Below are 25,445 nucleotides of genomic sequence, written 5' to 3' on the forward strand. Positions count from 1 at the left end.
AGATGGCAATGGTGCGTAAGAAGGGATGAGTGAGTAACCTAAATAACTTCAACTGGGTTGGACTCCTACTTCACACATAATAGTACCTCTTCAATGCCGACAAGGTACCTTTACCTTCCACTGCATAGGCCTGCCAGGGCTCTCCTGGCTTACTGCTCAGTGCCCACTCACGAAAGAGAATGGCACCATCATCTCCCTTTTTTTTAAATTCCTCCAACACTCTTCGGTCACCTTTCTCATGCTTTGCGTTCCTTCCATTCACATCCAACCAGCGTTTTCCATCCCAAGCTCCACAAAGTTCATTGATTGCGCCCACACCACCCCCCTTTGATTTCTCCCACCCCCCCTCCCCGTCCCCTCCCCCACTTGACTGTTTTGGTCTAATCCCCGCCAATCTTGGTTTCTCCCATTCCACTCTGCGAAGTCTTCGGGTTTCCCCCGCCCCCGGGCGCCTTTGGTTTTCTCCGCCGTTGGCTGCAGGCGCCTCCTCTCAGATAAAGTGAATCCAACCCTGGGGCTCTGGGGCTCCGGCACTGCCCGGATGCTCGGGCCCACGTAGAGCATAGTCACGGCCGCCATTGTTGTCCCAGAACTCATAACCCGTCACCCGGTAGCGCAAGGCGAAAAGCAGGGCGCCCCCAATGGGCGGCGCCGGTAGGCGGAAAGCGAAGCGGTCTGCGCGAGGCGGGGGCGGAGCCGGGCCGGCGTAGGCGGCGGGCGCCTCGCGTTGGCTACGCCAGCCGTCGGCGCTCCAGCGCACGCTCACGCGCTTCTCGTAGGCCAGGTCCAGCACGCGCGCGCTCCCGGCCACGCCCAGCGGGCCCGCCTCTGCGCGTTCCAGGCAGATGCGTTGCGCCTGCAGGCGGGAGGTAAAGCCGGGCTCGCTGGCCGGCTCCAGGGCCGCGCGCGCCTCCTATGGGAGAGGAAAGGGAGGGGGAAGCCCAGGGCGAGAGACAAGGGGCGGGGTCAGATACGAGGCAGCCAATCAGAGGCCCACCCCGGCGTCCCAGCTGCAGCAGTGGGGCCCAGGTGGTACAGTGGGCTTGAGCCACTCGGGGACGGGGTACCCAAATGAGACGAGCAAGAGCACGCCCAGGGTTGGGGATGGAGATGGGTGTTCCTTGACAAATCCACTCCCACAGGCCCGCCGCGGCCGAGTTGGAGAGGTTTCCGCGAGAGGGCGTGTCCCCGCCGCCTACCTGGAGGGCGCGGGCTCGGGGCTGGCACGGCGCGAAGTGGCGGAGGGCGTCCCTCTGCAGCTGGACCTGCACGTGGCGGGGCACCCGCGGCAGCTCACCGGGGCGGAAGCGGCGCACGGCGGCCAGCTCTAGCCCCAGGGCGTCGGCGAAGCGCACCCTCTTGCGGGTGTCGGGGCTGCGGCTGCGGGACGCCCGGACTCCCCCGCCTCCGGCGGGCGCAGAGCGGGCCCGGCGGCCCCGACTCGGACCTTGAGCTCGGGACCGGGCCCCTTGCCGTGTCCCGCCCTCGCCTGGCTCCTCCTCCGGCTCCTCCTCGAGGCTGGGCCTCTGGCTGCGGTAGTAGGCGCGCTCAGTCAGCGCAGCGATGAAGCTCAGGTTGCGCGGGATGTCAGTGCGAGGGGGCCGTTCGCGGGACATGACACCCCCCCACGGCCCGGCGCGGTCCGCCCGCAGCGCCGTTGCGCTGCCCTCCCTTCCTCTCCCGCCCGCCCCACGTCCGCGCAGAAGCGGCTGGGCCCCGCTCAGCAACCTCTTGCCTTTGCGTACTTTCCTTGCTGTCACCTCCAGAAGCCTTCACCTCCCCTTAGTCTGCTTTGCTTCCTTGGTCACCTTTCCCACCCTCTGGCCCGCTGTCAGCTCCCAAAATCTTGGACCATCACTTCCTGCCTCCTGCGAGCTGCCTGCTCTGAGCGTGCGCTCAACTGCGATCACCCTCCGGTCCCCCCGGCGGTCGCGTCCCCGGCCCCCGCCCACAGCGCTCTGACAGGTGGCTCCCCGTCTGTCTTTGCCGCTGCTGCTGCTGCTGCAACAGGGGGCGGGATCTCCACCCTTTCGGTTCGAGTGAGATCATCTAGCCTCAACGTCCTCAACCTCTCTGGCATGGGAAGGGTTAACTCAGGGAGGAAAGTAACTTTTCCCTTTCTTGCCGGCTAAGGTTCTCCTAGGCTCTGGCTTCGGGAGGAGGGTGGTGCTGACAGCAGAAAGGGAAGGTCGGGAAAACTAAGTAGAGTCTTTCAAATAGAAGCTGAGATGTGGCGCTCAAAAGGGTGAGTGACTGACACTACCCATTGGAAGGAGTCCTGGACTGAGGTGCGGGAAAACCTAAATTCTAGCCTCACCTCTGGTGCTATTTAGCTATGTGACCTTGAATGAGGCATAATTTCTCTGGACCTCAGTTTTCTCATCTGTAGAAAAGTGGGTTAGTGTTAGGATTTCTAACCCAGCTCTAAGTCCGTTGAGCACAGGGTCTGTGTCTGATTCATGATCAGTTTCAGAACCAAGTAGGCCCGGAAATCATTGACTAAATGAACGCATTACAACTCTCTGGGGGCTGGGAAAGTGGGGTTCTAGTTCCAGGGGGAGCTGCTTAGACCAAGGAGGGCACAGAGCTGGGTTTTTTTCCCTTTCATTTCTGTTTACATTAATGAAAAAAAACAAAAAACAAGTTTTTCTTTTCCCCTTTCTAACTTTCTAACTGGTCTTAACATAGCATTTACAACGTGCTAGGTACTGTTGTTAAGAGCTTTACAAATATTAACTCATAATATCCACAACTACCTAGTAGTACAGGATATTATTATGCCTCTGTGACAGATGAGTAAATCATGGCAGGAAGAGGATAGAACCCTTGGCCAGGATCACATAACTAATAATTGGAGAGCTGGGATTTGGACCCCAGCAGTCCAGCTGTGGAGACAATGGATGGAGTAAATGGTTAAGTACTCAGCTGCTAACTGGAAGGTTGGTGGTTTGAATCCGCTCAGAGGTGCCGTGGAAGAAAGGCCTGGTGATCTATTTCTGAAAGATCAAAGTCATTGAAAACCCTGTAGAGCACAGTTGCCATGAGTCAGAGTAGACTCGACAGCAACTGGTTTGGATTTTTTTTAGTCTTACTCTAGAGTCCAGTATCTTATTTACTTGGTTATAGAAGGTAAAAAACATTAAATGATCATAATTAACACCTTTGGAGTATTAAAATGGGAACTCTTAAGTAGAATTTTAATCTCTAAATTTGAAAGAACAGTGTAGTTTAACTGTAAAATCACAAGGGACTAGATTGGGAATATAGTGAGACATGCATCTTATTGTATAATACATTTCTGTTTGCATTTTAACTCTGATATTAACCATAGGAATGCTGTTTAACCAGAACTCATTTTTATTCTTTTACACACATGGACGTGTTCTCTTCAAATCTCGGGGTGTAAAATAATTGTACGCTGTACAGGGTTGCTATGAGTTGGAATCAACTTGACGGCAATGGGTTTTTAGTTTTTATATTACAGTCAAAAGAGCCCTGGTAGCACCACGGTTAAGCATTCAGCTGCTAACCCAAAGGTTGGCGGTTCGAACCCACCCAGCGGCTACACAGGAGAAAAACCTGGCAATCTACTTCTGTAAAGATTACAGCCAAGAAAACCTATGGAGTCACTATGATCTGGAATCAATTCAACAGCACCCAACAATAACAGCAACACAACAGATTACGGTCAAGTAGTTGTCCTGGGAAATATGGCATTGAAGGAATACATGGGGTCCAAGGTCAGCCTATATATGGCCTGTGGTTTCATAGTAAAGACTCCATTTCCTTGTCTACAAGTTGAGCTACCATCCCTTGGCTCTGTGGTGTTGATCTGACAGGTCTGGACCAGGTACAAGTTGTGTGGGTCCAGCAGCTCTATTCCCCTGGCTGCTCAGTCCGAGACTGAACCTTTAGTTCAGATAAGTCTTTCCTTCTTACACAGCTACTGCAGTTATCTTTCAATGTCTGGCTGGAACTGCTCAATAACTGGCCAGAGGCATTGATTGATTTGTTCAGTCAACATTTACTGAGGACGTGTTAGGCTATCAGGACACAAAAACCAAAACCAGCTGCCATCATGTTGATACCAACTAATGGCGACCCCACACATGTCAGAGTAGAACTGTGCTCCCTAGGGTTTTCAGTGGCTGATTTTTTGGAAGTATATCACCAGGCGTTTCTTCTGAGGCACCTCTGGGTGGATTTAAACCTCCAATATTTCAGTTAGCAGCTGAACATGTTATCCGTTTGTAACACCCAGGGACTCTGTGAGGACATGAAGGTGAATAAAATTCAGCTCCTGCTCTCAAAGAGCTTATAAATAAATGGGCAAACAAAAATATATTTGGATCTGGAGGCTAAAAAGTATTTTTATTTCAAATAAAAATGAATAAAAATAAAAATGAAGGCCTAGACTGCATTATTCTCTGAAAAAGAGGGCAACTTTGCTGATGGTAGCTGGAATGATCAGCCCAAGAGCAAAGGAGAAATGAGGATGGCTAAAGAGATAACAGCTATAAAGGAGCAAATAGGCTGTACACTCCAGAAGAGAGAGAGAACTGAGTTTGGACCGATAAATGGTGTGAATTCAGACTGTGAGCACAACATTGATTACCTAAAGACAAGAGGTGACCTTGAAGCAATTTAGTGTCAAGACCGTAAGCTTTCAGATCAGACAGAATTAGGCTGAGTCCCAGCTTCTCCACTTATCAGTTTGTGGCTTTGGACAAATTACTTAGCCTTTCCAAGCCCTCACTTCCTTGTCCATAGAATGGAGCGGGGGGGGGGGGGCGGGGGGGGAGGGAAGGAGGAAAAGCTTAGGGTTTGGTGTGAGGTTAAAATATTATGCATATAAAGGAAGCATTTTGTGACTGATAAGTCCTTAAAATGTTAGTTTTTACTTTTATTGTCATGGAAAAGAGCCCCCCCCCAACGCCCCGTGACCTTAAAGATGGATGGGAATTCTGATGGTTGGGCTGGAGGTAGAAGTGAAGGGAACCAGCAGGAAAGGAGGAGAATTGGGTTGTCTTTTTATGGCCTTTGGTTGGGGTTCCCTCCAAATGGGGCCAAAGGATGTGATGGCTGTAAGAGTCTGCAAGATAATTGAGGCCTCTGTGAAACCAGCTGCGCCCCCTCATAAGGGGGGGCCAGGCGAAATGTCCCAGTGTCCTCATTTGGACCAGCTGTGGCCAGAGACTGCCTCACACCCCATGCCCTGTGCCCCTTGGCTGTAGGAAAGCATGTAGCACTGTAGTGGCCATGTGTAGGATAGAGAGATACACACAAGAAACCAGACACGATCTCTGGAGGAGAAATTCCTCTGGAGCTCTGGGGGCAGGTTGGGGAGCTGCTGTGACATTAAAAATTGCTTGGAGAGATCTCCAGTATCATGGGAGAAATCAAGTTGCTAAACAATATTTACCATATGACTTGGTTTATGTAATAAAAATCTATGTATTTGTGTGTGTATGTATACAGGCAGTCCCTGGGTGACGAATGTCCAGCTTAGAAATTACATACAAACTGTAGTTACAAACCAACCCTCGAAAAGTCTGTTATATTAAAAATTTGAGGTACCTACAAATGGTTCCTAATAACAAACAGGCACTACTTTGTGACATGCATCAGAACATTATTACTATTGCTGTATTATTATGTTAAAGAGGTTTTAGTGTATCTGGATATGTTTAATGTTGTTATGCATAGAAAGTTACACTATATATTAAAAGCAAACATTTGACTAACATTAGATACAAACTGTACCTAACTGTTCTGACTTATGTACCAATTTGACATAAAGACAGATTTAGGAACGGAACTCATCGGTAATCCAGGAACTGCCTGTATATACGTGCATACACCTACTCCTCACTTATCAACTGTCCCATTACCTGACATTTTGCATTTACGACAATAGAAAAAAATCTACTATCTGACTATTTTGCACATTAATGATGTACATCTGGCAGTAACACTGAGGTGCGAGGTGGGATTAACACTGGCTGTGATATTTAAGATTATGTATCAACTTGGCTGGGCCACGATTCTTAGTGGTTTGGCAGTTATGTAATGATGTAATTTTGTAGCTATGCAATGATATAGTCATCCTCCATTTTTACATAACGCCAGTTTTCACGTAATGACCTGGTCTTTGGAACCTAACTATGTCAATAAGTTAGGAGCAGGTATATATGTTGAAAACCCTGGTGGCGTAGTGGCACCTTGGAAACCCTATGAGGCAGTTCTACTCTGTACTATAGGGTTGCTATGAGTCAGAATTGACTCAACGACAGTGGGTTTTTTTTTTTTTTTTTTTGGTATATATGTATGTAAAGCCAAAAACCAAACCTGTTGCCGTTGAGTTGATTCTGACTCATAACGACCCTATAGGACAGAGTTGAACTGCTCCATAGGGTTTCCAAGGAGCAGGTGGTGGATTCAAACTCTAGACCTTTTTTGTTAGCAGCCATAGCTCTTAAGCACTGTGCCACCAAAACCAAAAATCAAACTCATTGCTGTAGAGGTGATTCCAACTCATAGTGACTCTACAGGACAGAGTAGACCTGCCTCATAGGGTTTCCAAGGAGCGGCTGGTGAATTTGAACTGCGAGCCCTGGTGGCGCAGTGGTTAAGAGTTCAGCTGCTAACCATAAGGTCTGCAGTTTGAATCCACCAGCTGCTCCTTGGAAATCTATGGGGCAGTTCTACTCTGTCCTACAAGGTTGCTATAAGTCAGAATCAGCTCGACAGCATCGGGTTTTTACTGTATCACCAGGGCTCTGTATATATGTATACACACAGATATATAAACACATTTTATATATGTAAAATCCAGAAGAATAAATATCAACCTTAACATTGGGGACCTTCAGGAAGGAGGTGGGATTGTAGGTGGGTGGGGAGGGAGTGAGGTTGAGGACATGTACTTTTTCCTCTGTACTTCTGTATTGTTTGCCTTTCTCATAACAAGAAGGAGTTCATGTGTTGAGTAAAAAAAAAAAAAAAAAAAACTAAATCATCTGATTACAAAAAAATAAAGATGAAAAAAAGTCGCCTTCATGTACTGCTTGTGATCAAAGTCCAGGCTCCCTGATGCCTGGCCAAAGCCCCAGCCCACGAACTCACTCGATTAAAGGCCTTGGAGAAAAGAGGATGGGAAAGACTCAGTGATCGTCTATTAGTCCTGCAAGGGAAAGGTACCTGGCCTGTGGTTCACAGGGTAAAGGCAACTGCTTCTCTTTTCCAGGCACCCACTCCCACTCCAGGACTGGAAAAGTTCAACAAGTATGTGAAACATGAGAAACCTTCTGGAAATATTGCATTTGCTCTGAGATTTCCCAGGGTCCAGCGCGCTTCTCTGGACAGCCTTGAGACTCAGGAGCCCAGCCCGGCCCATGGTGTTCTCCTCGCCCTGTTCTCCCTTACCTTCAGTGGCCTTCTCTTCCCTAGTTGTGGCCCTTCCCAGGCCTGCGTCCCAGCCCCGCCCCTCTCTCTGGACGCATCTCTGGGCCCCATCATCACCCGGCGCCAGGCCCTCCCCCTCTCCCTCCCTCCTGCTCCCCCTTCCTCCTCCTTCCTTCCTTCCCTCCCTTCCTCCCTCTCTCCCTCCCTCCCAGCTCCTGCACCAGGAAACGGCCGGGATCCCGGCAGCGGCCTGACCCGTGAGATCTCTAACCTGGCAGGCGGGCGGGGTTGGAGACAGGCTGAGGGTGGGGGTAAGGGAGGAGCTGGGCCTTTGGGCCGCACTGGTGGGAGCCGGGAGAAGAGATGGTATCGGCAGGAAGCCCTTGGCCCTGGGTTTCCCGGGAGGACAGTCATTAAACATGGATTCAGCCACACAGCTGGTAGGACGTAGGGGACAGGCGCCAGGTCCCAGGAGCTGCAACCCCAGCCCTTCTCAGGCCAGACCCTGCTCCCTGGCCTTTCCCACCTAGCTCTGATCTCCCCCTCCCCTTCCCAGGGCTCCACGCTGGCCGGGAGGATGAAAGGCCCCAGCTGGGGGCTTCTTGCCACCGGTGCTGGGTCCTAAGAGCTGCCATCCAGGCTGGGTGAGTGCCCCCTTTTCTCTATCCCAGGCACCCCTTTGCCTCTCCCACCTTTCTCTTCAGCCCTTGTCTCCACCCCATCTTGCGCCTTTGCCAACATCTTCACAGTCTTGCCTTTGGGGAAGTCCTAAACCCCTTCCTCTAGTCAAGAAGGTGTGCAGTATAGAGAGGAGGTCTGTAGGAGTGTCATAGAGCTAGTGTTTTCTTATTACGGAAGGAATCTAAAGTATTAAAAAAAGAAAATTTACTTGTTTTACGTTTTATTTGGCGTAATATGAATTTAATGGCCAGACCCTTATGCCCTGGCTCCCACCATGACTTAATTCCCTGGTTCTTGCCCCTCCCTGCCCAGTGGTCTTTGAGCACTCCCTCCCACCCCCAACCTTTCCCTCCGGGTTGGCCAAACCTGAATGCCCCTTTGGGGTCTCTGACCATATATTCATGTTAGTCTTTCATCCCTGACTCTTGCAGCCGCCCGCATGGCGACCCCAGCCTCAGCCCCAGACACACGGGCTCTGGTGGCAGACTTTGTGGGCTACAAGCTGAGGCAGAAGGGTTATGTTTGTGGAGCTGGCCCCGGGGAGGGCCCAGCAGCTGACCCGCTGCACCAAGCCATGCGGGCAGCTGGAGATGAGTTCGAGACCCGCTTCCGGCGCACCTTCTCTGATCTGGCAGCCCAGCTGCATGTGACCCCAGGCTCAGCCCAGCAACGCTTCACCCAGGTCTCTGATGAACTCTTCCAAGGGGGCCCCAACTGGGGCCGCCTTGTGGCCTTCTTTGTCTTTGGGGCTGCTCTGTGTGCTGAGAGTGTCAACAAGGAGATGGAGCCACTGGTGGGACAAGTGCAGGAGTGGATGGTGGTCTACCTGGAGACGCGGCTGGCTGACTGGATCCACAGCAGTGGGGGCTGGGTAAGAAGCTTCTCGGTTGTTGCTCTGCACGTCCCTCTGCAAAGCTGGTCTCCAGGGGAAGGCTGGGGCTCTGATTGGGGCAGGAGGCAGCTGTGCTGGGAATGAGGCGTGGGGGCCGAGTCTGCTTGTTTGGATAGAATCAGATTGAGAAATGTCCTTACTGTGGGCAACACGCTAGACTCTGCACTCCAGGGCTCCCATGCAGTAATCACTGGATGGGCTCATGGTCCAAAGCAGAGAACAGAATACGTAGCACCCAAGGAATGCCTGCAGGGAAATGATGTCAGGCAAGGTAGCCAGCTGTCAGGAACTTTATACAGCTGAGTACAGGGCCTGGAGGGTCGGGGGTGGTAGTCAGGCAAGACTTGGTGATGGATGCTAGTTCTGAACAGAATTTTTGGCCGAGAAATGATAGGGTTCACTTGAGGTGGAGAGAGCACACGAGCCAGGAGCAAGTGGGGCTTTCAGGGGGCTTGCAGATGGTAGTGCTTTGGCCAGGGAGGAGCTGGGTGTGGGGTAGTGTTCGCAGTGAATGGAACTGGAACTCTTCCTCTCCTCTTTTCTCCACTCTTTCCTCTCCTGATATCCCTTTCTCCTTTCTCTCCTACTTCCCTTCTCTCCCACAGGCGGAGTTCACAGCTCTATACGGGGACGGGGCCCTGGAGGAGGCACGGCGTCTGCGGGAGGGGAACTGGGCATCAGTGAGGACAGTGCTGACGGGGGCTGTGGCACTGGGGGCCCTGGTAACTGTAGGGGCCTTTTTTGCTAGCAAGTGAGAGAGCCCAGGGCCAGATGGGACTAGGTGTGGTGAGGGAACCGGAGAGCAGGAAGAAAACAGAGAAATGCCCTTGGACAAGTGGGGTGAATGGATGGGCCAAGAATGGAGTGAGCAAGGGAAGGGTAGGGTGTGAGGGAGCTGAATGTATCAGGCAGGTGGCTGGAGGGTGAGTTGGAGACATTGGGGAAGGTATTGGAAAGATCTGAGGGCTAGGAGGTGGAGTCATTCCAGGGATGGGGGGAGGTGGGAGGGATCATGCCTATAGGCGTGGGCACATGACACTGTTCCTGGAGCTTGGTTTGCAGCCCTGAAGAAGGGGAGCTTGCATAAGGGATGAGTGGGATTTGGGGAGAATACAGCTTTCAATGGAAGCTCGGGATTCTCAGGTGATAGGGAGCAGTGGCTGTGACAGAGGGCTGCTTGGACACGTGAGTGCATGTGCACGCATGCTCGTGTGCATGCTGGGCTGCTTGTCTAATCTGGTGGTGGTGGGTTTCTTCGAGGAGAAAAGATACCCCCCTCTTGCAGTGGCAAGAACAAGTGGCAGTTCTCTGCCCCTGCTCCCTGCCCTTTCCTTCCTCCCCCCTTGTCCTGATGCCTCAAGGCTGAGGAGAAACACTGTATCCAGACACAGGCCTTTGGACACTTCTCTGCAGAAAGTAGTTCCCAGGGCTTTGAAGAAAAGAGCCCTTCTGCAGCTGGCCTTGTTGCTTCCTCACCTCCTTCCTGTGCATCACGCACTTGCTGCTGCCTCCTGAGCTCCAACAGAAAGGCAGGGCTGTGGAGCTTGGGTGGGTGGAAGCTTCAGGAGCTGGACCTGCCTGCCGCCCTCCTCTCCCACTGAGGCACTAGAAGTGTTCCCTATCCCTGGGACCTCTGTACCCAAACTTAAACACTAAATTGGGGGTCCAACTAGTTTTCCTTTTGAGTGTGTGGACATAAATGCTGATCTAGAATACAGTGTGGGTCCTGCACTATCTCAGAGAGACAGAGTTAACGCCTTGAGAAGAACAAACCCAGCTCTGATCCCGGCGGGTGTGAGGGTGACGTGTACTCTGTGATCTGCCTGTTCTGTGCAGTGGGCTTTGGTGCTGCTTTATCAGGGGCCAGGTATATGGGTTCTAGAGTACCTACCATGACCTAGAAGCATTTTGTATTTTCTTTGAAGCCACGCTATTTGCATGAGTGTTACTTGTCTGTACCTCACAGTCTGGGGATGTTAATTTCAGAGCTCACAGTCCTCCAGAACAGATTCAGATTATAGCCTTTTCTTTTCAAGAAGAAATGATTCACTGCAGATGCATGCCCTGAGCCAAACCTCACTGCTGCACTTTCCAAGGTGCTAAAATTGCTGCTCTCCAATGCTGACTTCAGTGGCACAGTGCTCTAGAACCCTGCCCTTGACCCTGAGCACTGATCAGCTTAGCTAGAACATGGTTGGTTCCTCTTGGAGGAGATTTTCACTTGGTCCAGGAATGTGGCAACATAGTTGTGCTCGCTAGACTGTGGGACCAAAATTGGCCTCAGGTGTTTAGTCCAGACTTTTGCTTTTGAGAGAGGACCGCACTTTTTAATGGTATTTATAGGGGAGGTGGTAGACTGCATGTGCCACTTGGTCTGTTGTGAGTATGCTGATCCCAGAAACTCAGAGCTGGTCTGTGGCAGGCAGTTGGGGTGGGGGGTCTCTGACTTGCTCAGGACAAACTAGGCCAGTGGTTTTCAAACTGCTTGGCAAAGCCCCACAGTTTCCTAGGGGTTGCCTCAGGAGTCCTTGGGGAGATGAGATGGGGGCTGAGCAGGCTGGGCTACTTGCCCTCAAACAGAACAGCTCCCCTTGTAGTTGTCTTACATATCGGGGTCCAGGGTAAGATTTTATTTGAATTAAGGGGTTTGCTGCTGAAAAAAGTTGGAAAACCACTGACTAGATCATCAGCTTCAAAGTGGAGCCTGTGCTCCCCCAGGTGTGGGGCAGACGCTTCATCCCATCCTCTACCACAGGGTCTTGTTAGCTCTCCTGTGGTCCTTTAGCAACAGGGGCAGCAGGGACCATGGTCAAGTTACCAAAATGCCCTGTTCTGGGCCTTCACACCTGGGTGGAAAGAGGGGCTATTTTCTGAAAAGGGTAAAGGGCTTGGTCTGGATTCCTAAAAACAGCTTGGATGGGACCACAGTGGGCAGTTTTGACCTGTCCTGTCCTTCTTAGCTTGAAGGGCAATGGAAACCCCAGAGACTCTTATGTCAGGGAAAATAGGGACTCTTCTAGAGCCATATAGTTCCTTGGGATTAGCTCTTGGCCAAGAAGGCTGAGGATGGCTCCCAATTTTTAAATCCATTTCACTTTTTAAAAAAATAAAGGAAATAATGTAATTGCCATTTTTCAAAGATTAAATAGGTGGAGAGGGTGTTTCTTGCTCTCCAGCGCCCAAAGGGACAAATAGGGACTTTGCTTTGGCCAAGGAAGGAGCGGAAGTAGGGCAACTAGGTCCTGCGGTTATTAGCCCCACTCCCCACTTATTTTAGGGCATATACTATTTACTTTTTTAAATCATAAAATGGCGGGAGAACAGATTTGGTTAGTTTAGAAGAAAAAAGCTCTATAAATATAAATATATATTCCTGTATTTTTATTTAATAATTTATAAATATCAAGTTCATTTGACTTTTATTTTTGTGTAATATGTAATGGTCGTATTAAAAAAAAATAAATAAAGCCCAGAAGTTTAATGAGAAGGACTGAGCAGGGTTTTGTGACTTCTACACTGTATAGCCTGGGGTCAGGACATTCCTTCATCTAGGCATCTCTTCAAGACCTTGTTAAGGACAAGAATTAGAGTAATAGGAATTTGGGAAAGTGTTGAAATTAAAAAAACAAAACAAAACAAAAAAACTGTAGCCTCCCCCTACTCTCTCCCCCAGCCAAATGCCCAAAGCCAAGAACTCCATCTATGCCAACCCAAGCCTTACTGAGAGGGTGTGTGTATGTTGGTACTTTGCGACTGCCACAAAAAAAAACAAAACAACCTGCCAAAAACCTTTGCATGACAGTTGTCAAGTCCTGAAATGTGGTTCAGCCTCTAATCAGAAGTGTGTGATAACGAGCATCTTTCTCTGGGTACCCTGCTCCTACCTCAGACTTAAAACAGGCCTGGCAAAAGGGAGGCCCTGTTTCCTTTCCTGGTCCCCTGAGATGTTTGGCTTTAGCCACATTAATGCAAACTGCTAAACTGCATGGGCTTGCCAGGAATTACTCAGTTCATCCCTCTGCACCTCCAGTCTAGGACCACATCAAAATCACGTCTGACAGGAATAGCAATCTTCATTTTAAATATCAAGCAGGAATTTCTAGTCTTTCTATAATCCAGTGCAATAAACTGGAATTTGAGTTTATGCGTTAAATTGTAGTGAAAAATATAACTGCTGAGAGGAGCCCAGTGTGGCCTTTCCATTCTCTCTCTGTAGAAAAATACTGTGTAGTTTGGTGAACAGGACATTAGGGGAAAAGGAATTAGATGCTCTTAACAGTTAATGTCATCAAGCTGTAAGAGCTAGTGCATTTATCTCCACTGCAGTGTGATTGATTTAATGATTGATTGATTATATTTGCCTAGTTCTGAAAAACATTTGAAACATCTTACTATAATACACAAAAGACAAAACAATAGGAAAATACAGATTTTTAAAGTCAAGGTGAGGGGAAAATTGTATTACAGTACAAAAAAAATTAATGCACAGAAAAGCATTCTATAAGCAATATTCCTGAATATTAAAGCAAGGCTATGAATTCAGCTCTGAGCTTCTTGGCAGCTAAAGCAGTTTGGAAAATACAATGAAGTTCACATTCCTCTTAGGATTTATAAAAGCCCATCAGTTACTCAAGAGGAGCAAAAAGTTTTGTGACTATTCTGAGAAGACACCGAGTGATACAGTGAACACCATGCTCTACAACACCTAACAGCAAATATGATATTGAGTTTTGTACCACTGTTTCTTCTAGAAACACCAAACAGGGATTCAGTAGATCTTAAGCTTATTCTATCAAGCTCATCACAGTTTAGCCCAATACACTGCCCTGTGATGATCTGGCTTAATGCAGGGCTCAGTGTTGGACCATCTAAGGAATAGATGGATTGTGCCCTTCAGACAGTCCTCTATGAGTGTTATTTCTCCAAATGGCACTTTTGATAAAAATTGGACAACGTTTAGTTACAATTTCTGTCAAATGGATATAAGCGTTCTGTTTTTACTTAAGGGCAGATATTTTGAAAAATTTAAAAGCAGCTGCCTTAAATGCAGATATAAAACCAAAAAAATAAATAAACACTGCTGTTGAGTCAGTTCCGACTCATAGCGACCCTATAGGACAGAGTAGAACTGCCCCATAGGGCTTCCAAGGAGCAGTTGGTAGATGTGAACCTCTGACCTTTTGGTTAGCTGCCAGGATCTTAACCACTGAACCACCAGAGCTCCAAATGTGGATATAGGCATGATATAAATTAATTAACAACATTTAAAAAATCAACCAGAAAACAGAATACTATGTAGTTCTTCATTCCATCATTCATTCGTACAGCAAATATTCCAGCATCTTCTCTGTGCTAAGCACAGTTCTAGGCACTGGGGTAGAGAAGTAAACACGCACAAATCTCTGCCCTCACGTTGCTTATATTCTAGTAAGGGTCACAAACAGAAACTAAATAAATTTTATAATACGTTAGAAGGTGATAAGTGCTGTGGAGAAAAACAATTCATTGAAGGGGGACTGAGAAGGTGTGTATATAGATTTCAATTTAAAATAAGGTGGTCAAGGAAGGCCTCATTGCTAGGGTGGCTTTTGAGTAAAGCCATGAAAACTGATGTTGGAAAAATACACTTATTGACATGGAAAAATGTTTCTGTATCTCATTGGGTAAAAAAGAAAATAGATTAGAAAACAATATATACAGTATGATCCCATTTTTGCTAAAATATGTATATGTATGCCTCTATATATATTCGTATAGTGAAAAAAATCAGGAAGGGTATATGCCAAAATAGCCTTAGTGATTATCTCTGGGTGGTGGAATTTATGGGTGATTTTATTTTGTTCTTTTTGCCATCAGTATGTTCTGATGTTTTGATAATGAATATGTATTTCTGGTACAGTATATTAAAGTTTTTTCAGGTAAAAAATTTTTTTTAAAAGTGAACCAAGCAGAATAGAAATTAAGCAGCCCAATGGAGGCTTCTTATTTAAATGGCAACCCCATGTGCAAACAAAGGCAGACTTAGGGAGTTAAGGTGGGTAGGGCCAGACTTTGTATTAGGAGATAAACGGAGTGCGCGTCAACACAGAGAGAAGTAAATGGTAAAGACTCCAAGGTTCTATATCAGTGCTGCCCAGTTGGAAATATAATGCAAACCACATATGTAGTTTTACCTTTTCTTAGTAGCTCTACGGAAACCCTGGTGGCGTAGTGATTAAGTGCTACAGCTGCTAACCCAAGGGTCAGCAGTTCAAATCTGCCAGGCGCTCCTTGGAAACTCTACGGGGCAGTTCTACTCTGTCCTATAGGGTCGCTATGGGTTGGAATTGACTTGACGGCACTGGGTTTGGTTTTTTTGGTTTTAGTAGCTATGCTGGATAAAGCAAAAAGAAACAGGTAAAACTAATTTTAGTAATATATTAATTTAATCCAGTATAGCAAAAATATTATCAATTCTCAATGTATAATTAATATTAAACCATTATTAATGAGCTATTTTACATTCTTTTTTCATATTAAATCCTCAAAACTTCAAAATACAGTATGTATTTTCAGAATTTCTAAATTCAGACTAGCCACATTACAAGCACTCAATATTCATGTGTGACTAGTGGCTACTGTATTAAACAGTGTAATTTTATATCATAGAGAATTATAAAAATTTCAAAGAAGGAGTTAAAATCATTATGAAACTACTAAGAGCCCAGATATTTCTGTTGTCTAGTGAGGAACCTTTTCCCTTCTGGACGGAACTGAAGATGCCTCGACCTGTATTTTAACTTAAATTCTCCTTTTCCCAACTCCACTGACCATTCCCTTATATTAAGACATTTTCCCCTCCTCTGGGGCATAACATGGTTGTAGTTTTTTGTTTTTTTTTTTAAACTTCACAGCCCTTTATTTATAGGTCATAACTTACAGAGAATTATCATAATGGGTGAATCTCACACCATTACATATTAATTTTTTAAAAATTCATTCTCAGAGGGAAACTTATCTCTTTGATGTTCTCTATGCATCAACAATAGGAAAGATATTAAATAATATTTTCATCACAGAAGGTCATTCTGTTAACATTTATTGAGCACACAGTGCTAGGCAATGGGAATATGATTAGGATTGTGTCCTTGCCATCTACAGTTTATAATCTAATAGAGAAGGCTCTTACTTTATAAGTCACCATTCAAACATCTTTTTAAATGTGTTATTTTTTTTGTAAAAGTAATCACACTTCCTAGAGAAAATCTAGAAGTTGGAGTGATTTTTAAAATTTTAAATAAAAATGATTACGGAAAATTAGAGAACATATAAAATTATAAAGAAGAAAATCGTTTGTAATCCTACTAACCAGAAAGAATCACTATTAACATTTTGGCATATTTCTTTCCAGTCTTTTATCTATGCTTATATTTTATGATCATACTGTACATACACACATACAATTTTGTATACTGAAACTGTTTACCATTGTATTACAAACATTTTTCCTTGTCATTAAAAATGTTTTGAAGGCAGAATGAAGTTACATCCTTTGTGTGTGAAATAATTTTCCTGCAAGTCTCCACTTGGACATTTGTTTTTATTTTTCACTTTGATGGACATCTTTATTCACAAATGTTTACCCACTTTTTAGATTATTTCTTTAAAACAGATTATAAGAAATAGAATTACTGGGTTACAAGTCTCAACATTCTAAAAGCTTTTGGTACCTATCACTAAAAAACAGAAATATTGTACTGGTTAATGTTTTATTTTTCCTCTTATGCCCAAGTTTTTAAAACTTATATATACATAGTTGTAATCATAGTTCATACACAATTTTACACTCTGCTTCTTTGGCCTAACAAATTTTTTTTTGCATGTTATCACACACTATGGAGCCCTGGTTGCGTAGTGGTTAAGGGCTCGGCTGCTAACCAAAAGGTCAGCAGTTCGAATTCACCAGGCGCTCCTTGGAAACCCTATGGGACAGTTCTGCTCTGTCCTATAGGGTCACTATGAGTCAGAATCCACTCGACCGCAGAGGGTTTGGTTTTTTGTTGTTGTTGTTGTTTATCACACACTATATGTAAACCTTTTAATAAACCAAAAAAAAAAAAACCCCAAAAACATACCAAATCCGTTGCTGGTGAGTCGATTCTGACTTACAGCAACCCTATAGGACTGAGTAGAACTGCCCCGTAGGGTTTCCAAAGGGTGGCTGGTGGATTTGAATTTCAGCGCTTTTGGTTAGCAGCCGAGCTCAGCACCTGAGCTCTTAACCACTGTGCCACCAGGGCCCCAAACCTTTTAATAGGTGCATAGTAATCTTTGATTGGATATAATGATAGTTTACTTAACAGTTGTCTAGTGTTGGGATTTAGTCTTTTTCCAATTTTCAGAATTATACATAATGTAATTTTTGTGTATTAAAGCAGTCCTTATAGTAGTAGTTATGATCTAAGCTTTGAAATTCTCTGCTCACTTATAATTAGTTCCTTGACTTGGGCAAGTTACCTGACTTCTTTAAGCCTCTTCCCCATCCTCCCCCCCAGGAAAAAAAAAAAGATATTTGGAAATCTTTGCTCACGGGGTTTTTGTGAGGTTTCAATGAGATGTTCAGTAGCCTAGCATGGTGCCTGTACAAAATCAAGTGCTCAAGAAAAAGGATTCAAAGACATTTTTAAAAAATTACATTTCCCTTAGTTGGCCTGATTAGTTTAAATTAGGAGCCAATAAAACATCCAAATCTTGATTAGGTTATGATCCGATCCATATAAAAGACCTTTCTTCCAGTGCAGTCACAGTCATTTAGAGTTTGTCTGCGGCCTCAACTTTAATTCTCCCAGATTGAAGCTGAGATGGCTGTCCAGAAGTTATCAGCAACTGACTCTGCTTCAAGTTCCTCAGTTCCAGAGGTAAGGATTTATGAGAACAAGTTTGGGGAGAGGGGAGAAGCGGCGTGTAGTGAGAAGCTTGATTTTTATGTTTGCTAATAGGGATCTCCTTTTGTGTCAATCCGTCTGCCTCTACCACGCCCAACCCCGCTGGGGTTGTTTGATACTTTCGGTTGGGCTCCTGTGCTCCAGCTTTCAAACAGTAGTTTGGTCTGGCTCAAAAATTCCTTTTGCAAACTTAGTACCGCCGTTCCTGCCTGTTTAATAAATGTGTAGGATCACTACTAAAACGTGGCAACCCTGCTTTCCAGGCTTAGGTCTAACTGCTATCTTGAAGTGCAGCGATATGGTGAGAACCTGCCCCGAGAACTCCTCTGGGGTCTGTAGGAGGGCTTGAGGGCCAGGAAAGCGTTGAAGATGCTTTCCTGGCCCCCGATTCCCCAATTAATGCATCCTTCTGCCAACAGACACTTATTATGTGCGAGGCATAGTGCCACGCTGTGGAGATGCAAATATAAATAGGATTCAGCTCATCTCCAGGGGCTCACAACCTAGTTAGGAAACGCAGCATAGAACGATGAAGTACAGAGAGTGGAGGTAGCCCGCTTGTCACGGGAGAGGAGGGATGAGTTTACAGTGGATCTGGTTCAATACGGACTGCTTTTATAGAGGCATAGACCTGGGTTCTCTAAGGCCAGGGTAAGGAGTTGAGCCTTAACCAGGCCAGCAAAGGGGAGCCAGCATGGTCTGGTAGCGGTGCGGATTAGAGGTGTGATACTGACAGTCGAGAGACCTGTTAGCGGGCTGTAGCCAACAGTCCAGGCAAGAGAACAAACAGGCCGAAACTGGGACAAGAGCAGAGGGCTTAGATAGAGGGCCTATGCAGGAGGCAGAACTGACAGGACTCATGACTGGTTAGCAGTGGAGTGAGGATTCCTCCCCACTTTCTGGTTTAGGAGACCTAGTGGATGGTGGTGCCAATAACCTCGATAAGGAAAGTAAGCTCTCTTCTGGAGTGCTCTATTCAGAACCCTCCATTCCCAGCAACATCCCATCTACTGGTGCTTTCCATCTACTGGTGGTCCTGGTCAGGCCAGTTTCCAGAAACCGCCGCTATGTTTTCCGGCCTTTGCTTTCCAAAAGCTCACTATTTGGCAACCAGTACAATCAAGATGGCGGCACCCAAGGTTAAGTCATGTGACCTCGGGTTTTCTCTACTTTAAATCGGGCAGTCCGTTTGGGGGCAAGTTTCACCTGTCGCGTAATGGGTGTCAGCCCTTCGAATCTCGCTAGCCAATCGGCATCTGAGACTGGACCACTACGATGAGGATATCGGAAGATTGGTCTGTTCCACCTCGCTTAGCCAGGGGCCAATCACGGAGCGTCATACACTTCGTGGACCCGCCCGTAGGCGGTGGAGAGGCTGGAATGTCGTCACAGCGTGGCGGTATTGTTACCTAAGGACTTAGGGGAGGTGGGACGTATGTTGATTGACAGACAGATTTCTCCTACCGGGATTTGAGAATTTGGCTCAGTATTCCCGCCTTGGAGGTGGGGTTTTATTTGATTGCCAAGTAATATTCCCCAATGGACTACTAGCTGGTGGTGACTGGCAGTTGGTTTGACTAATGAATCTTCGGCGTGGCCGGTGCTGCTCTCCAATCGCCGGGCGGCGGGCCCCAGTCTGAGCGGCGATGGCGGCGGCGGCGGCGGCGGCAGCAGCAGCGGGGGCTGCGGGCGGTCGGGGCTCCGGGCCGGGGCGGCGGCGCCATCTTGTGCCCGGGGCCGGTGGGGAGGCCGGGGAGGGGGCCCCGGGGGGCGCAGGGGACTACGGGAACGGCCTGGAGTCTGAGGAACTGGAACCTGGGGAGCTGCTGCTAGAGCCCGAGCCGGAGCCCGAGCCCGAAGAGGAGCCGCCCCGGCCCCGCGCCCCCCCGGGAGCTCCGGGCCCTGGGCCTGGCTCGGGAGCCCCCGGTAGCCAGGAGGAGGAGGAGGAGCCGGGACTGGTCGAGGGTGACCCGGGGGACGGCGCCATTGAGGACCCGGTGAGGGAAGGAGGGCGAGCGAGCGGTCGGCCGGCCGGCCGGGTCACGGGAGGCCCAGAGCTCGTCGAGCGGGAGGCAGGCGGGGGTTGGGGTGGGCGGGGAATAACGTGGCTGGGGCCGGGCCGGGGACTGATCCTCGATCGCCAGAAGGGGCCCGGCCAGGTTGTTTAGGGCGTCATGGGTGCCTAGTGTTGGTGTAGAGAAGGTGGCTTGATTTTCTTATCATCACGTCCTCCGCGTGGGGCGAGGGAAATGACTGGAGCCGCACGCGTACCGAGAGCAGGACGCAGCCCCTGCCTTGGTTCTTCTTAAGCTCTTCATTCCACTCCCTACTCATTGTAGGAGCTGGAAGCGATCAAAGCTCGAGTCAGGGAGATGGAGGAAGAAGCTGAAAAGCTAAAAGAGCTGCAGAACGAGGTAGAGAAGCAGATGAATATGAGTCCACCTCCAGGCAATGGTGAGTAACTGGCGGTTGCACGCGGACCCCGGGTCCTCGCGTCGGAAGGGTTTCGGGGAGTAAGGAGACTGGGATTAGATGCCTGAGACCTTGGAGCTGCCGTTCGAGCAATTACTGGGCAAGTACCGCGGTCATAGTCTGTTATGTGTTCCTCTGACCTTTGTGAGACAGAACCTGTGTTTTGGTGATGGTAATCTTGTACCACCCTTTGTCCCTGTTGTAAATGTGTTGCTCTTTGTTCTTAGTCTACCTTTGCTTTTTTTTGAGGAGGTTGCCAGCTAGCATTTGACCTTCAAGACTTAATTTTTCTTCCAGTTAGAGACCCTTTAGTTAATCAGAGTCTTAAGAGACTGCTCAGCTGCAGGGTACTTCCCCTTTGTAATCTAGAGCTTTATAGTCTCAGCCCACTTAATTTTGTTCAGGTTTCAGGACATTTAAACCAAAGCTATTCAGTGGGGGGCTGGGGCTTCCTGTGCTGTTTTTAAGATTGTAGTAGTTTATTCTTTAATTTGTCACATGCTTAGTGAGCACATACTGGGGGCTAGGCACTGTTCTTGGTAATGGGTACAGCAGGGTACAGGTACAGAACAGGCTAAATCTTTGCTTTCATTGAGTTTCTATTCTAGCTGGTGGTATAAGAATGAATGTTGCATATGTTAGTCAAGTAGAAAAAAAATTTTCATTTCTTAATTATTTTTTCTTCAAAGCTGGCCCAGTGATCATGTCCATTGAGGAGAAGATGGAGGCTGATGCTCGTTCTATCTATGTTGGAAATGTATGTACTAGGCCCTGTTTGGGGTTTGGGAGGTGGAGGAGGAGAAGCTTTTATTTCGGGGAGCAGTTTACCAGGAGTCTTTTGAAAGGATTATCTCCAAGATGGGTGGTGGGCTTTGGGGGGTAGATGGTTTGGGAGGAGATAAAAGGTAATAGACTGATGATCAGCAGAGGCTCTGGGGTTGGAAAGAAAAGAATTAGTTCCTTAGAGAACTAGATCGGGTGTGCCTTTGGGTATATGATGGCCCAGCCCAAAGGCTAGGCAGGGAATATGTTGAGGTGGGAGTTGGCATTTGCACAATCTCTATGAAACCTTTTACTTCCCAATCAGGTGGACTATGGTGCAACAGCGGAAGAGCTGGAAGCACACTTTCACGGCTGTGGTTCAGTCAACCGTGTTACCATACTCTGTGATAAATTCAGTGGCCATCCCAAAGGGTAAGTAGGGAAGTAAGTTAAGATCATTGTAATCACAGTTTAAAAATATACCCGCTCCTCATAAAGACTCCTCATAAAGTCTGGGTCATTATGTGAAAATCGGTATTATGCAAAAATGGAAGTTTTTTCCTTTTTTCCCCTGTTTTCAGACCATCCATTTGTTTGATTTTTTTAATTTAGAAAATGTGATCATAGAAATAGTAACTAAGATTTACTGATATGCTCATCACTGTGACAAGTCCAGTTATGGATTATTCGCCTGTGGAGGAGGCGGCTTGAAGGAGTCAAAGCTGGATAAAGCCGGGCTGTGTGACTGGAGGGCCCACAGCTTAACAATCCCAGAGCCTGCTCTGCCCTCCAGGCCTGGAGAGTCACCTAGGCTTCCTGTGAGGGCACCGAGAGCCTGGCCGCGCACCCAGCCGCACTGAGGCAGAGCCTTCAGGCTCAGTTCACCTCACTTTGGGATGTCATTAAACTTGCATGCATTTCTTCCAAACACCCTCTCCAATGCCTCTTTCCTCCCTTCCCACCCCAAAGCAATTTTGAGCTGCAGGGCCGCAGACCTCATAGGAGCTGGGAATCCAGAACAGGCGCCTGCTGGCTTGCTGTTGCCTGCCAGTCCGCCCGAAGGCTGTGGCCCCGCGTGGCAGCTGGACGCTGTGCCCTGGCTGGCAGGAAGAAGCAGAGGGCAAGGAGCAGCACCGCCCAGCTTCCTGGAGGCCACCCGTAGACCCTCCTCCTGGGAGGGGATGCTCTGCAGCCATTGCTGCTGTGCCTGCTGCCTCGTTAATGCGCAGAATAGTCAGATAGTAGATTTTCTTACTATTGTTAAAATGCAAAATGTGGCATAACAAGTTGATAAGTGAGGGGTAGGTGCAGGTTGTTTTTAATTGAATGGTGAATCATTTGCTATTAAGAAAAGATAGGGCATTAATTCTGGTACATATCATGGGTTGCACGTACATGTCTTTAGAGAGCAGACGGTTAACAGAAATAAAGTGGGCCAGGTATAGGTGGGTTCTTGAACTGGAAGAAGACAGACACCTAGTTCCAGCTGGTTACAGTCATGGAAATCCAGACCCCTTGGGTGTCTTATTTTATAGTTTTCCAAGAGTAGCTGGAAATTTTGATTAAAATACTGCATTTTAAAAAGCGTTTTTGACAAATAATTACAGATGCAAACATATTGCATGCAAACAAATCATGTTTGCAGGTTAAATTTGACCTGAGAGCTATTTGCAACCTCAGAGAGATAAAGTGACAATTACCCTTTTTTAGGTTTGCATATATAGAGTTCTCAGACAAGGAGTCAGTGAGGACCTCCTTGGCCTTAGATGAATCCCTTTTTAGAGGAAGACAAATCAAGGTAAGCCTTATGCCTGTTGTAGTTGTGTTTTATGTAAAACCACAGGTTACCTTAAGGCTTTCTGTTGCATATCCCTCATTCCCAGGTGACCCCAAAACGAACCAACAGACCAGGCATCAGCACAACAGACCGGGGTTTCCCACGAGCGCGCTACCGTGCCCGGACCACCAACTACAACAGTTCCCGCTCTCGATTCTACAGTGGTTTCAACAGCAGGCCCCGGGGTCGCGTCTACAGGTCAGGATAGATGGGCTGCTCCTCTCCCCGCCTCCCATGAACCCTGTATGCTTCTTTCTCTCCTGATCTGAGGAGTCTCCCTCCCCCTCCCCGTGGTCTCCAGGGACTTGGTCTCCTGCCTGTGCAGGGTGAGGAAGGTAGTTGGAGGCCAGGCCAGGAGGCCAGTCTCACATCTTTTCTGGAGCAGAAATTGGTGATAAGGGCTGGATTTTCTCCACTCTGTTCTGAGAAATGCTTCCTCCCCCAGCCTCCCACCACTGGTGGCAGTGAGGGTGCTTACGCTGAAGGCCGGAGAGAACAGGGGCCTCAGAGCAGCAGAAGCACTGCGGACATTGGCAACTTTTATCAGAGTTAGGGAGGGGTTTAGGCTTAAACCTCCCTTGGATGAGTACCAGAGGCTAGTTGACCTCCCCAATAGCCACGTGGGAGGATATTGAGATAAACTTACTCTTTAACTGAGCCAGTCTTTTTTAAAATTAACTTTCTCACTGGGTATAGCCCATGTTGTTGGTTTGTTTCAGTCTGTACGTTTAATTAGACAGGTTTTTTCATAAGATCTACCTGTCTGCTCCCAGGAGTTAGGGTAAATCTGTTGGTGAGGGCTAGGTCTTAAGAGCTGTGAAAAACTGAAAACAGAACAAACAGTGGGTCCTCTTTCTCTCACCCCTGTATCTCATATGCCACTTTATTGCCAGTGTTCAGCAAGTATTCTGCTAACCCCCCCTCTCATTTTCAGGTGTTTCTGTTTCTGGGAGTATAGGGTCAGTTTTAGGGCACTTGTAAACTTCTTTCCCCTTCCCCTTCACAGTAGTTGGGGCAAGGGCCTACGGGGAGGGGCTTGTGCTGAAATATCCAGTGATGATGTTAACACCTAATTCTCCTTCTTTCTTCCAGGGGCCGGGCTAGAGCGACATCATGGTATTCCCCTTACTAAAAAAAGTGTATTAGGAGGAGAGAGAGGAAAAAAAGAGGAAAGAAGGAAAAAAAAAAAAAAAAGAATTAAAAAAAAAAAAAAAAAGAAAAACAGAAGATGACCTTGATGGAAAAAAAAATATTTAAAAAAAAAAAAAAAAGATATACTGTGGAAGGGGGGAGAATCCCATAACTAACTGCTGAGGAGGGACCTGCTTTGGGGAGTAGGGGAAGGCCCGGGGAGCGGGGCGGGGGGCTGCTCATTCACTCTGGGGCTTCACCATGGACACGTCTCAACTGCGCAAGCTGCTCCCCGTGTTTTCCCTGTCCTGCTTCACCCCCTTGGGGGCTGCTCAAGGGTAGGTGGGCTTGGGTGGTAGAAGGGTTTTTTTTACCCAGGGCTCTGGAAGGACACCAAACTGTTCTGCTTGTTACCTTCCCTCCATCTTCTCCCTGCCTTTCACAGTCCCTTTCTGCCTGCTTCCTGTTCTGCCAGGTCTGCCACCCACCCCACCCCTCTTTTCTGGCTCTTGCCCCTCCAGATTGCCTGGTGATCTGTTTTGTTTCCTTTTGTGTTTCTTTTTCTGTTGAGTGTCTTTCTTTGCAGGTTTCTGTAGCTGGAAGATCTCCGTTCCGCTCCCAGCGGCTCCAGTGTAAATTCCCCTTTCCCCTGGGGAAATGCACTACCTTGTTTTGGGGGTTTGGAGTGTTTTTTTGTTTTTCGGTTTTTTTGTTTTGTTTTCCTTTGCCTTTTTTTCCCCTTTTTATTTGGAGGGAATGGGAGGAAGTGGGAACGGGGAGGTGGGAAGTGGATTTTGTTTATTTTTTTAGCTCATTTCCAGGGGGTGGGAGTTTTTTAAAAAAAAAAAAAAATATGTGTCATGAATAAAGTTGTTTTTTGAAAATAAAAATTGTCCATTTGGATGGAAGGATTATTTATATATCTACCTATTCTCTCTTAAATCCCAGATGGCTGTTAATTCTACTTTGTGGAAGTGCTGGTGTTATGGAGGGAAAGTTCCCACTTGTGAATTAAGGAGTAGGAGTTAAATTACAGCTAGCAGGAACATTATGTTTATAGTTAAGGATGATTGGCATTTGAGAGGTAAATTAAACAAGCCTGGAAAAATCACATAATGGCCAGATTAGAATGACCTAGTAGCAGTTGTGTGTGCGTCCTGATAAAACTTACCTGCAAGTAAATTGTCCACAGCAACACTGGATTCGTAGGTAACCTTGCCTTCCCCACTCCAGGGTGGGTTTGGGGAATGCAAGTTTTTTGTTTTTAACATTTAGGTTAAAGACAATTGCAAAGCTTATGTTGTCTTCTCTTCAGCTGTGCAGTGACCACTTAATATGTTCA

At 47.3% G+C, this 25,445-nt stretch overlaps 2 protein-coding genes across 2 annotated transcripts; one reads left to right on the forward strand and one right to left on the reverse strand.

Moving 5' to 3' along the window:
- Positions 1 to 366: 366 nt before the first annotated feature.
- PPP1R3E (protein phosphatase 1 regulatory subunit 3E) lies at positions 367 to 1,674 on the reverse strand. The gene is made up of 2 exons (XM_049898293.1): positions 1,200 to 1,674; positions 367 to 913 (listed from the first exon to the last, which is right to left on the reverse strand). The coding sequence occupies exons 1-2, from the start codon at positions 1,614 to 1,616 to the stop codon at positions 491 to 493; spliced, it is 840 nt and encodes a 279-aa protein (XP_049754250.1). The 5' UTR covers positions 1,617 to 1,674; the 3' UTR covers positions 367 to 490.
- A 5,897-nt stretch (positions 1,675 to 7,571) lies between these two features.
- On the forward strand, positions 7,572 to 24,983 carry PABPN1 (poly(A) binding protein nuclear 1). Its single transcript, XM_049897515.1, has 11 exons — positions 7,572 to 7,661; positions 7,961 to 8,048; positions 8,517 to 8,956; positions 9,583 to 9,730; positions 19,543 to 19,898; positions 20,241 to 20,355; positions 21,063 to 21,130; positions 21,461 to 21,567; positions 22,846 to 22,933; positions 23,019 to 23,170; positions 24,065 to 24,983. The coding sequence occupies exons 3-11, from the start codon at positions 8,525 to 8,527 to the stop codon at positions 24,102 to 24,104; spliced, it is 1,506 nt and encodes a 501-aa protein (XP_049753472.1). The 5' UTR covers positions 7,572 to 7,661; positions 7,961 to 8,048; positions 8,517 to 8,524; the 3' UTR covers positions 24,105 to 24,983.
- Positions 24,984 to 25,445: the final 462 nt, after the last annotated feature.

Source organism: Elephas maximus, chromosome 10 (assembly GCF_024166365.1).
Source record: "Elephas maximus indicus isolate mEleMax1 chromosome 10, mEleMax1 primary haplotype, whole genome shotgun sequence".
NCBI lineage: Eukaryota > Metazoa > Chordata > Mammalia > Proboscidea > Elephantidae > Elephas > Elephas maximus.

What these genes read in the sequence shown, in the direction of transcription:
- PPP1R3E (XM_049898293.1), bottom strand. Translation starts at nt 1,616, where the DNA reads ATGTCCCGCGAACGGCCCCCTCGCACTGACATCCCGCGCAACCTGAGC. An exon ending in CCCGAGCCCGCGCCCTCCAG is followed by an intron (nt 914 to 1,199) that starts GTAGGCGGCGGG and finishes CCTCTCCCATAG; the next exon opens with GAGGCGCGCGCGGCCCTGGA.
- PABPN1 (XM_049897515.1), top strand. Translation starts at nt 8,525, where the DNA reads ATGGCGACCCCAGCCTCAGCCCCAGACACACGGGCTCTGGTGGCAGAC. An exon ending in TCCACAGCAGTGGGGGCTGG is followed by an intron (nt 8,957 to 9,582) that starts GTAAGAAGCTTC and finishes TCTCTCCCACAG; the next exon opens with GCGGAGTTCACAGCTCTATA. An exon ending in TTAGAGGAAGACAAATCAAG is followed by an intron (nt 22,934 to 23,018) that starts GTAAGCCTTATG and finishes CCTCATTCCCAG; the next exon opens with GTGACCCCAAAACGAACCAA.